At 39.0% G+C, this 13,542-nt stretch overlaps 1 protein-coding gene across 1 annotated transcript; it reads right to left on the bottom strand.

The window, feature by feature from the left end:
• Positions 1–4,738: 4,738 nt before the first annotated feature.
• Positions 4,739–13,418, bottom strand: LOC120717080 (long-chain fatty acid transport protein 1-like). The gene is made up of 14 exons (XM_040004915.1): positions 13,186–13,418; positions 12,928–13,107; positions 12,680–12,818; positions 12,316–12,571; positions 12,026–12,184; positions 11,407–11,476; positions 11,131–11,222; positions 9,136–9,245; positions 8,787–8,996; positions 8,555–8,681; positions 8,336–8,473; positions 6,892–7,056; positions 6,653–6,799; positions 4,739–6,555 (listed from the first exon to the last, which is right to left on the bottom strand). Exons 2-14 carry the CDS (start codon positions 13,095–13,097, stop codon positions 6,398–6,400), a joined length of 1,941 nt encoding a protein of 646 aa, XP_039860849.1. The 5' UTR covers positions 13,098–13,107; positions 13,186–13,418; the 3' UTR covers positions 4,739–6,397.
• Positions 13,419–13,542: the final 124 nt, after the last annotated feature.

Below are 13,542 nucleotides of genomic sequence, written 5' to 3'. Positions count from 1 at the left end.
CCGTTCACACTGTTTATCCTTACCTTATCTTCATCAGACTTTTCACTGCGGTAGAGTCCATAAATCGTATGTTAGCAGTCAACACTCTGGACAAAGATGCCAAATAAAAGCATGTCAGTGCTTGTGCACTCCCATTCATTTGGCAGTTTATTTAGCAGTTTTAAAGAATGGATCGTGATTAAAGTCACATCTTCTGCTTCTGATGTAGAATAAATATAGGCAGTTGTGAAGAAGCCTTAAAACCCTCAGTTTGTTGGTAAAGGATGGATCTCCATTTATTGAAGGTCAGTCGTGGTATTTTTGTTGGTAAACCCTCAGAAAGACCTTTGCTTTCCTATTTTCAAGCTTCAGAAATCAGTTGTCTCTTTCATTTTGGCTTTCATAATGTTTGTCATTTCCACCTTCACGCTTCCACCTTTGCCTTTTTCTTTATTACGGGTGCAGCAATTGTGAAACTCTGAGGTGTTACTAAATGAGAATTTGGCAGATTTACTGTTTCCCCATTTTTATTCACAAAAAAAATCACAGATCTGTATGAATGTTAAACATTTAGCTAGCACAAAATTCATGTCACACAATCACTGACACTGACAAATGCTTATTTTTAATCGTATTTGTTGCTATGCTGAAATTATTCAGCAAGGAAAAACTAATATTCGGCCCATTTATCAAGCTATCCTCATTTATTATCTTTATCTGATGACACGTTATGCAGACTGACATTAAAGCTTTTACTAAACAAAGGAGTTTTCATCTCCTGCTGTCACCCAGCCGCCATTACATTGGCACGTCTGAAGTATTAACAGAACATAAGGGCTGGATGAACTGTCACTGACCTGACTGAAACTGAGTATGGTGAATAACAAAGGGAAGTTCTAGCTAGATGCTGCCCTGCCTCTTGTTCATCACCCTCATCAACTTGGAATCAAGCCGCAAAATCCATTCTCTGAAAATGGTGCGACGGAGGTGAAGTGGCACAACACAGAATCAGCTGTTGTAATTGAGCAAACTGATGATAGAGCTATACAGCTGAGAGGGGTAATTGTGTGCAGCACACAGAGAATGACTAAGACATTGAACAATTTTACTTCAGAGACCCAATTTTCCCTGTCCTTGAAACTGATAACGTTTGGAGAGAGAGAGAGGTAACAGTCAGCTGTCAGGATTACTGGGGCTGAGTGGGAGGACATCTGAAGATGATAAGAGAGAGCTGACAGAGGAAAAACATGAACTCTATAAAACCTGTATGGTAAACACATGAAGAGATGCAGGCAGAGGCAGCTTTTTTAGGTTGATGTGTTTCATCTTGTCCCTGCCACTGTCTCCAAACTTGCTGCGCAGAGTTTTGGCCAAAACACGCCTGATTGAAGTTTGCCCATTCACAGCAATCTATGTGTGCAAAGCGGCAAAAGTTATTTAATGACATTAATATTTATATTTACTCACTCACCAAAATAAAACCATTTTTAACAAATGTATTTTGCCTTCAGGGTTCACTTAAGCATGACCCCTAATGGATAAAGGAAAGACTAAACTGTGAAGCGCTTCACGAGCACATATTCAACTTACAAAAATGTCTTGTTATTTTAATAAAAACCTGAATCCTGGTAGCGCAAACACTGAATAATTTAAAACTTGATGCTGCATGTGTTAATTTGAAAACTAAAAGAACCCCTGAACTGTGACTGTGCACGTTCCAACAAACACACGCAAGTACCAAACATTACCAGAACTTAATTACTGCTACAGTTCAATGGGAGGGAGACGACTGAGGTAGTAAAAAAAAACTAAGAAAGGAATGAAGTTAGCCCTTGGATATGAAAATATATACCATAACTTACAGGGTCATAAAGTCAAGTTGACACTGCAGGGTGATATATGGCTACATCTGGTGGACACACATTGCTTGAGCTTTACGTTTGAGGTGGAGGTATCGTTTCATGCAGGTCACAGAAAAAAGTAAGCCTCACTTCTCGACATATTGCACACGCAGCTCTAATACCAAGACACATGGGCACATGTAGCGCACTTCCACTAAGCTGTTTTCATTATTTGTCATCTGTTTCATACAAACATCCAGCTTCTGCATTCGTGAAACCAAGCTGGCATCACGTTTGAAGGCTTCAACTGTCACCACCAAGTCCCTCTCCATAGACTTCTTCCTGGATTTAAGGCAAAAAGCCTTATCTTTCCTCTCTTGTTACTTGACTCTCCAGAGTGTTATGAGAAATGTGAAGAGCACTTGTCAGCGTTCTGTTTGGATGACTAGGACCCCTTAAGTAAACTATTTGCAGCTGGAAGCCATGCACGGCACATGGTTTACATTTTAACATGGGCAGCTATACGCTGAAAAGTGTTAGGTAATGAGCATAAGACTTTACATTTAAAGAAAGAATAGAAAATAATCAATGCTGTTTTCCTATTACAGACTTTATAAGTTGAGGTTACATGAAAAGAGGGAGCTCGTATAAACATTTACCACTCACTGTGGTATTCTTAATTCTTCACTCCTTTTACTTTGGCGTGCAGGAATTTAACCTCAAATTTCACAATGTTGTTTTCCAAGTTTTACCAAAGCAAAGAAACCTCTTTATTTGGCATCCCTTGTGAGTTATGAACAGAAGATTAACCTTAACCAAAACTATTTTCCCAACTTATTGCTTGTGTGAATAAGTTGTGAATACGATCAGAGGCCCCACCAACTAAACTTAGCCAGTAGTTATTTCACATGTTTTTCTTTTCAAGGATGTATTTCAGATTTCTCTTGACAGGATCACAAAAGTGAAAGACCTAGAAGAGATCTGTTTATTTCACTGAAAGCAATAAAGCAACTTCCTGAAGGATCAGATGCAGAGCAGCTGGCAGGAATTTACTTTTTTCCTCAAGGACACTTCAGCGGGGTAGATGATTGCCAGCAAGAGTGCTTGAATGCTGGTGTTCTAGTTGCAGTTGCACCGATGTCACGAAGCCAAACCAAACATTAGCACGAAGACATCAAATAACAGCAGAGCGCTCGCAGCCTTACAAGATCTGAACCCTATTCTTTGCAAAGACTAAGGGGGGCCTCTCAAGACTGTTTCATACTTTTTCATTTGCATGCTTCCTGCAACCACAGCAAGCGGATATTTAAACAAGGCAGCAGTCGGGCTTTAAAAAAATCTCCTGTAAATATTCATTTTCCTTCCCAAACAGATGCCGCCTTGTGTTAATCCAAGATTAGTTGATTCAAGCTGAATTTAGAGTGAATTTCAAAGCAGCATCGAGCTGAAAACTGAGCTGGTAATAACTGTGTCTATCATTGTCTTACATATGTGCTGTCTCACAAGAGTCAAGACATGAAATTTGAGCTGCACATACACGCACACATGCAGACCACAATGCCAAGAAAAACTGAAGACCTGGAGAGGTGGGTTGTGTTTCTGTCAAGTCTGTACAAATACGAGAAAAGACGTACTTTATTTTAGGTAAAAGACGTATTCTCATATTCAAAATAGAACTTACGAAAAAGTAGTGGTAGTAGTGTTTCTGCTTTTTACTAATTTAAAAAGATGTACAGAAACATGCCAAAAATGAAGTAAAAGCACTTTTTGTGCAGAATGATCTCGTCATTGCTCTCCTGTTGTGGCACTTGACCAGAGCATCAGTTATGCTTCCTCTTAGTTTTTGTTATATAGTGTCGTGAAAAACTCTTTGCCCTTTCCTGATTTCCTTTTTTTTGTGCATCTTTGTCACACTAAAATGTTTCTGATATCAAATGAATGTTAATAAATAAATAAATGAAAATAACCAGACTTAATAGTGAAAAAATATTAAGGGAAAAAATCTATCCAAACCTACCTGGACTTACATGAAAAGTAATAATTGGTTCTGCTATACTTGGCAGCAAAAACTGCAATCAAATATTTTAAATAACTGGCAATGAGTCTTTGGCATCATCGTGGAGAAATTTTGGCCGATTCTTCTTCTCTGAATTATTTTAATTCAGCCACACTGGGGTCAGTTTAACATCACAAACTGGTGTCTTTTTTAACACTGGGTCAAGTAGGTTTGTATTGCTTTTTTCCTCTTAGTAAATGAAAACATCTTTTAAAAACTAATTTTAGTTTTATTTTGGCTATTTTTGTCTAATATTAATTTTTTTGATGATTCGAAACATATGAGACTAACAAATATGAAAAAAACTAATAAATAAGCAATACATATAACAAACATTTGGTGTATACCACTCACGGTGATTTGGTATCTGACAAAAGCTCAGGCTAGAGTGTTCAACCTATGTATGATGTCTATATGAGGAAATGTCCTGTATATGGGCATCTTGGACACACATTTGTGACTATTCAACCCTTCTGTGTGTAAGGGATAGCCAATCAGAAGAAGGCTTAGTTATAGTAGAGGAGCCAAACGAGCTTCAGACAAAGAATGAACTGTGGGGCTACACCAAAATCAAGTAAAAGATAAATAAGGACTTCTGCAACTGTGAATAAATATTTGGAGACTCCTCAAGTACTTGAGCAATTGAGTAAATGTACTTGCTTTTCACTACTTGATTTGGTAAAGTACTAACATATGTTACATACTAGATAACTAGCAGCTAATCAGAAGGGCACTTATTGCAGAAAGTGTGATAGATGATTAGTTTTTAAGTCTTTTTGCCTTTAAGGGGAGCTCTGAACATCACAAATGGGATGAGCGAAAAGATGCTTCACTGCAAAAATGTCCCACAGACCTGTAAACATGCATTCAAATGATTGGAGCTGATGTTTTATTTATTTTACCGTCTTCTTACTTTACAAACAGTTTTCATTGTGTTTTAGGCTGACAAGAAACTCACAGAAGAACACATGGAGAGGGATTTATGTGAAAGACTTTTGTGAAACAACCAGAGTAACACTGAACACTGGAATGGAAAAAGTGAATCAGTCATGCAGCGAAATCCCTGACAGAAAAAAATTGTCACTGAATAAAGAGAAGCTTGATTCAATCAAATGTTTCACAACTAGTCAATGAATGAGAACGGGTATTTAAAATGACAAACCCTTTTTCACACAACTGCAAGGTTGGAATTAATTAGTTTGTGGCTTTGCTGTTTATTTTAACAGACAAGCATGATTGTGCCTGACGATATGATACGTTTTATATTAGTACCTGTGGGAAAACACTAGGGTAGCTGCTAGTATGTCTGATAAGATGAAACACATTGCCCTCTAGAGTTAGTTTGCATGCATGCATGCAACTTTCTGGTCGCTTCATGAACTCAAGAGGCCCTCGACCCCATAAAAGATGGACAGCATCTGAGGGAGTCTCCTGGGGTCAACAGTTTCTACATCACACAGACAGGAACAGAACAAAATATGGGTAAGTTTGCCACTTCCACAGCCATCCCTGCATGCTGCAGGAGGGGTCTTTAAAACTTGAATATGCTGTTAGGATACAGTGTCAGATGAGAAAAAAAAACTGTCCACTTGCGTCTGATTGGCCTTTATTTATTTATTGAGCTTTAGTTTTGTTTATATAAGTCTGTAACGTTCTGCCTGTTTGATTATCTTCATACATGTAACCCCAGTTAGTTCTCAGTGTCAATATATGCTCATACATTCCTTTAGTCTTTGTTGTCACTTTTCTCATGTGCTACCTTGGTGCTCTGTTTTCCTTGGAACCTGCTCGTTGCTCCTCTCGTTCGCAGCCTAACAAAGACGCTTTTCTGTTGTTGAATCTGCTTCATCCACATTGGAATTCTCAGCATATCAGTTGGAGACAGCTACCCATGTGTCGCAAGTTTTTGGGAGAATGATTGATATTAACCCAGATATCATTTTTAACTTTAAAATACAATTCAGTGTCAGTGTCTGCCTTAAAAGCCAATCAATGCCCAGGATGTACTGTAATATAACACACTGGTGCTTGTACTCAACGTGACTGGTATTAGGTGATGAAAGTTAAAAGTCACTTTGCTTTCACAAAAAGAACCCACATATTTTGTGCCATGATTCAAGGCTACTGCGGTGCTGTCCTGAGTCTTTCTGTGCTGCTCTGTTTGAAACAAGTCTTTAGGCAGCTATGGAGTATTGGTCATGTTAAAAAACGAGTTTTCAAATAATAGTTATTTGATATAGTTGTTACTTAATTTCCATAAATTACTGAGTTTTCAGTCATTCTTTTTCTTGTAAGAAGGAACATGTTTTATTACTAGAAATACAAAAAAAATCGTGTGTGTGTGTATATATATATATATATATATATGACGCCTCAGAGAAATCTGACCAAGCCAAATCTATTCAGGTAGGTGAGCTTAATGTTCATCTTAAAAAAACACAACAAACACAAAGTAACTATATCAAAAACACAGTCAGAGTAAGTTGTGTTAACCCAGTAGCCTTGTTAGCTCCTTCTTCTTTCAAAGAGACACTTTCCCTTCATTGATGGCATCATATAATTCATCAGTGACAGGCTGATAATGTCCAGCACGACTGTTCAGAAAATAAATCTTTTCACTCGAGTTTTGTGGCTTGTATCCTTCCTTCTGCAGCCGTGTCTTCTGAATTTTGAAAGTACCTGTGAACAAGATAAAAAAAATATATATATATATATAGTTTTTATGTAATTTTATAAAATCACATTGCCCTTTGAATGTATTTTCACTGATGTTCACCTGTAGTGTCAACAGACGGCATGAACCGAAGGAAGACAGGGCGTGCGTAGGAGGGCAAAGCTTTTTGTACACCGATCAAGAATGCATCAAGGTCCAACTGGTTTCCCTCCTGAGCTATTGCTGCCATACCGGCCTTCCCTTCCACACCTGAACACAATAAAACACAGAGTATTCATAAGCTTTTTGAGTCTGTTTATTTGCCTGAAATGTGCCGATGAAATAATTCATTTCATCCATGCCTGGCACAGACACTCCATAGACGGCAACATCGGTGTGTCCCAGTAGTTTGCTGAGGACTCCCTCCACCTCTGTCGTGGAAACGTTCTCCCCTCGCCAGCGAAAAGTGTCGCCGCTGCGGTCCATGAAATACATGTAGCCATAATCATCCATCACCAGTATATCACCTAAAGCACAGACAGTGACAGAGCAATAAAATAATCATCATTCTGATGGCTGAAAATGAATGACAGTCGTGAAAAAGAACGTATTCACAGGACTGGGAAATACTAAGTATACCCTTACTGCTTCCATAGGAATTAAAGAAGTAAGCAGCAGCCAGATGCTTTTTAATTTTGAAAAAGCCAAAGAATCTACAGGCTTTAGTTAGCATGTTAATTAGATCAATTAGAAAAAAGACTGAGCAAGTATGGCTAATTTGTAAAGGTTAGCAAAAAAAAAAAACCCTCTTCTCTCTAAAAACAATATGACACAGCTTAGGTTTGCAAAGCTGCATCTGAACAAACCACAATACTTCTGGAATAATGTCCTTTAAATAGATGAGATCAAAGTAGAGATGTTTGGCCATAATGCACAGCACCAGTTTTAACTACAATCAGCTGTCAAGTACCATGGTGGAGGGGTGATTTGGGTTTGTTTTGCAATCACAGAGCAAAATCACTGCTCTTTAAGGCCATCTGTCTGACAACTAAAGCTTGGCCAAAGGGCCACCATTCCAAGCACATTATTAAGTCTGAAAAAATCCACAAAAAAAGGAATCAAGGTGTTGTAATGGCCCAGTCAAAATCTAGACCTCAACCTGATTGAAATTCCATTGTGGATGATAGGAGAGCTGTAAACAAACCAATGACCTGAAGCAACTTTGTAAAGAAGAGTCAAAATTCATCCAGAACAATGTGAGAGAATGACAACTCACAAAGCCAGAAAACGACTACTTTCAGTGAGGGTTAAATTCATGATTCACAAACTGCTTGAATGAAAAAAATGACAAGCTTGCTCCTCACAATGCACCATCATCTGGCTTGGAAACTGTCGTAGCCAGGCAGCAAACTTTCATTGCAATCAATGATCCTTGACACTAAAGTTGATGTTTGCTCTGTGAAAAAAAACGTTGTCTGTGGTGAAATTACAGATGCAGCAGCGAAAGTGTTCCGAATGGGACTTTCACTGCTGAAAATAGCGGCAGTACTGGAAGCAGTCCAGTCGTGTCATGATCATAAATTATTTTCAGTTTTCTTATGAAAACAGAAGCCAATTAAAATGTGAACTGCATGTAAAAACAATTAACAAAGGTAAAAGTTCATATGGCAATTTAGCATCTGCAGCTTTCTTTTTCTGGATACCTGTGAGATGAAGCATGTTCGATATTATAAAACTGGAAATCAAGAAACAGACAGTCCATCATTATTATTCTGACTAACATTAAAGAGACAAAATAAAACATGCCTGAGATATAAGCAGAGTCTCCCATCTTGAACACATTGCGAGCGACTTTCTTTTTGGTGGCATCCTGATCAGCGTAACCGTCGAATCTTCTGAGCGGATCGGTGTGGTTGATGTGTCCCACTAACATGCCTGGCTCTCCTGCAAAGATGAAAGATTATTTTTGCATTTGTTTCTCTGTATTGTAGCTTTGCATGTATGTGTGTGTGTGCATGGTGTTACCTGGCTCACAGGGTATACAGAGGCCTCGTGAATCCCTCAGTAGTTCCTTGCTATCCTGCTGCACCCTGACCAGTCTGATGGGATAAAAATTTGGTAGGATGCGACTATTGAAGCCACACGCCCCGACCTGGATGTGCAAACATACAGTATAGCAAGTACGTAAAAAAGATGTTGTGTTTTAAATTCTTTAGCTTCCTAAGAAATCAGTAAAACAACATCCAGGTAAGCATACCTTTCCATCTATGTTGAGCAGGCTGCAGTTGCACTCTGTGGCGCCATAAAATTCCCCAATTCTTTGGATTCTAAATCTCTTGACAAACTCTTCCCACACCGAGGGACGGAGTCCATTACCGATGGCAACACGGACCCTGTGACGAGCCTCTGATTTTCCAACAGGCTGGGCCAACAGATAACGACAGATCTCTCCTATATACTGGATTACCTATGTGTGCGCACAGACATAGAGGTACAATTACACACTAAAACCGAATCGCAAGTCTTGTTTATAGAACTGGCTCAAGAAAATCAATAGGACATTTGGCCTGTGGCTAGGCACAGTTATTGCACCAGTGTGTACTCACAGTGCAGTTGTGTTTGACACAGTCATCCCAAAAGTGACTGGCTGAGAATTTCCTCCTGATTACAACAGTCAAACCAAAGAGCAAACACTGGCCTAAACCCATGATGTTCCCTGTAAATATCCACATGAACACATGAGCACATACAACAAGGATTTCTGTGAAGCAAATATATACTTGTAAACTTGTTCTTTCTTTTACATATTGGCAGAAACAGTATCCCTCCTAGTCAACCATGCCAGCCATTTGAACAGTGTTAACACTTGAAAGCATGAAAGGTGAAAAGCTTTTCAAAAGACATTTAGACATTTATTAAAATTTCACTTATGAATATAGCTTGATTTTGCCTTGACAGTTACCAGTAGACCTCTTTTAGACCTCTCATTAAAAGAAAATTGCTCAGTGGGTAAACCTAAGTCCTTGATTTCGAATTATGTTGAAGTGAAAAACTTTGTAATAACCTAAAGATGATAACATTTGCCCTTTTTTACTTTTACTTTTGAACCAAGTTTAAAGAATTTAAATTTAAAGTTATTCTTGTTTGTAGTTTGTTTTTTTTAACCCATGATGCATTCTATGCTCCCCTGTCATCATGTTTACTGCTCACCTTCATGTTTCAGTCATATGTAGCCTATTTTGTTTACTTTCTTTTTCACACTGAAGATTAATTTTTTCGTGTTTCTTATTTCACTTTCTGCTTTTTGTTGCTAGCCTGTACCACCTGTACCTCTGCCTGCTTCCTGTCTTCTCTTAGTGTGCGTGTCTGTCCTATGTCAGTTTATTGTCACATTGTCTATTTGTTCAATGTTTTTTTTTATCCTATATAAAGCGTGTTGAGGCAGCTGTTGTTGGGGGTTTTGTTATGCTGTCGGAGACTGATTGCAAATAGTTGAGCCAACTGGTTGCCCAGAGATTGAGCATGCAACACCCTCAACTTTGGACAATCACTTCTGATCGCAAGACAATTCCACAGGTCAATTGGTGGGGCAACCTGCCTCAGAAAAACTGCCGTCCATCTGCAGTCACTTGCAGACAAATTGGGAAATGTTGCCAATAATCAGTCTCATTAACAAACACAAACAGATTGCTAACAGTGAGTCAGTCTCAGCTGATAAGCGGAGCTTGTCTGCAGCACATCTCATTCAACTGACTGCTGGCTGCTTTTGATCAAGGTTTTCAAGCATCTATGTCATTTTGCAGCTAATCGTTCTGTAGCAACTGAATCACTATTTCTCGAGGAATTTCTGAATTTCTGTTTGAAATCCTTGAGGTTCTGCTGGATTCTGAATAAGTTGTTCACATGACTTTGTTGCCATCGTGATGCTCCAAAGCTGCCTTAAAGACAGCAAATGACTGAAACGACTGGTCCCAGAGTTAGTCCCTGACTGCAAGGCAGCCTTTCCAGAGGCAGTGAAATTGCAAGTTCATTGCACACAGTTGCAATAACTTTAGTCACGCTCCAGTCTCCAAACACTGTTGTCCTGAGTGTGACTTTAGGGTTCTTCTTCTTCTGCCCTTTTTGGTATGGATTCATGTTTTGTTTTCTCTTTTGGATTTTGGAATGTTTGGGGATTTTTGTATCGGCCAATAAATAAACTTTTTGTTTATTTTTGCCTTCCTCTACATCCTGCATTTGGGTCGCGCGACAACTGATGAGCCTTCACCAAACTTAGCCCAGAAAATAACATCACTAAAAGTCCAGTGAGATGAATGTCTGACTTCAGGAAAAAATGTATTTTTAGTATAACGATAAGATTTGTAAACCTCAAATAGATTTTACCATTTATCAAAGCCAATGGAAGTAAAAATAAGTACTTTTTAAAAATGGGGTAGTATATTATGTTAAAATAGACATAATAACATAAGAGCTATGAAGAATGATTCTGATTGTTATTATAATGACATCATGCTTGTAAAGATGTGTAAGCGTGGGAAATCTTACTTTATATTGATTTTAAATGTATTTTGAAAACATGGATGAGAAGAAACAAGGCCTACCTGCAGAATGATAGAGAGGAAGGCAGTTGTAGATGATGTCATCAGGACGTAAGCCAAAAGAATGAAAACCAAAAGCTGCGATGCGGTAATACCTGACAAAAAAGAACAACAAACTAAGTGACAGAAGTCATCATCATTACTTATGTCATTATTTAAAGGATTCTCTTAAAAGTGCAATTTTATAACTGAAATGTCGTAGACATGTCTTACAACAAAATTCAAAGAGTACGTTTTATTAACTGTTGATAAAACTGTTTAGGTCCCTCAGTGACTTACCGACTGTGCACCACTACAGCTGCCTTTGGCATTCCTGTTGTACCAGAAGTGTAGATGTAGAAAAGCCTGTCTGCAAATACAAAGAGAAGAAGAAATTTCCATATTGCATTCTCAAAACCTTTTGGCGGTGTTTCACATGGGTGGCATGCACCGTGACGCTCCCGTCATTCTTTACATATTTTTTTGTTACTCTGTTTTCTCTCCGTCCCATACAGGCTAATCAAGTAAAGACTTGAAGCGTGTCAACATAGGAATGCTGAGCAATAACAAAGACAAAAACAATGCCTTTGTTAAAAATAAGAGAACAAATGCACAACAATATAAACGATTGAATTGAACATGGCCAGAGTTGTATTTGCATGCATTATATAAAATAAAAGATAAACATTGTTCACAGTCTTGAACTTTGTAGTAACTTGATGATTTTTTCCATTTTTTTGACACACATGTGAGCTAAATTAGAAAAGAAAAAATACGCAAGACAGACAATTTTGGCAGTCGGCCATGTACTCTAGCAGGCAAAGACTTGCTAAGGACAAGAATGTGTTGCAATCAAATCTTGTAAAATGTCAAATGCAGCATACCCCTACCCACATGCACAAATTCTACAGAGCCTCACCATTAAACTCTTTCCTTATCTTGTAGGGTGGTGGGTGTGTGGGTGAACGGGCCAGCAGAGAGTCCAAACTCTGAACCTGAAGCTCATCCTTGTCTTCCTGCTTACCAGTGCTGAACAAAAGCATGCTGGGCTGCAACATGCTACTCACCTCTGTTACAGCTGGAAGACAATCAAAAGTGTGAAAAATGTAAAGCAGGCAAACCAGCACATGTTTTATTAGCTGTTTTATTCCACCTCTGGGCAAATAAGCTCTGTATTTATCTTATAAATAAAGTATATTTAGTTCCCACCTCCAGTCATCTCCGATCCAAACACCATCGCTCGAGCTCCAGAAACACTGAGACAGTGTAGCAATGACTGCTGTCTAAGGTTGTAGTTGATAAGAGCAGCCTCAACACCTATTATAGCAAAACCCAGCCATAAAGCTGCCATTAAAGGCTGACTTTCCATGTACAAAGCCACCACATCACCCTCAGTCCAGCCCTGAGCCAATGCCCAGTGGGCCACAGCGTGGCATCTCTCCTGTAGCTCTCTAAAACTCCAAACCTGAAATGAAATGAAAATGCAAAATCAGTCATCTTAATTCAGTTTATCCGCTGTTTTAATTAAGGTGCTATGTTTTCTTTCTATTTGTTATTCTTGATGAGACCTCACCTCTCCTGTGGCCTCATATATCAAGGCGGGCTTGTCTGGGTGTTGTGTCACTACCTGGGCAAACAGGGCAGGGATGGTTCTTCGGTTTCGCCGATGGTGATACATGGAAATTCTCACTTTAATTATAACAGCCAAACACCTTTTAGACACAAAGAAGAGGAAAGGAGAACAGTGAAGGGCATATGCAAACAGGAATGGACCAGCATAGAAGCAAATGTGGGACAAGCCCATGCAAACTACCTACTTACATGAGGTCTCTTTTAACAGTATGCAAAGCTATATGAATGTTCTTCCAAGATCCCATATGGACCAAGCACAGCCCTAGCCCCACCAGCAGACTGCAGAGCCAGGGGAAGGAGCGCAGCCACACAGTGCCCAAACCAATGAAGCTCAATATGACACCGATCTTTCGCTCCATGATCTTATCTCTGAGAATACAAACAATGACTTCAGGCACAAAAATCATGAAAATACACTCAACTGAAATCTCATGAGATGAGGCTTACCTCTTAAAGATTCTAAATTATGATAGTCCAAGAGAAAAAAAATGGATTCAGCAGCAACAGTGTGCTGTGACGAGTTAAATGTCAGCTTCACTGTTAAGTTGAGTAACAGCACCAGAAGCAGCTCACAGAGCTGTCAGATGTTTCCAAAGCCAGAGGTGAAATGCCTGATAAGAATCAGCACGCAGCAGAGCGTTGCACAAGTTACAACCCATGCAGTTCTTACGTCACTGCAGAGCCAGTGTGATTCATTACTCCTGAATCAAAGTGCTGCCGGTCCTGTTTATAAAATCAGAAATGTGTGATTTCATGAGAAAAATTATTTACTGGGTTCACGCATAGGCACGATTTCTTCACCTG

This window comes from Simochromis diagramma, unplaced genomic scaffold, assembly GCF_900408965.1.
Source record: "Simochromis diagramma unplaced genomic scaffold, fSimDia1.1 OVJJ01000487.1, whole genome shotgun sequence".
NCBI classification, from domain to species: Eukaryota; Metazoa; Chordata; class Actinopteri; order Cichliformes; family Cichlidae; genus Simochromis; species Simochromis diagramma.
Note: the sequence above shows the minus strand (reverse complement) of the source record. Positions and strands in the feature narration are given on the sequence as shown.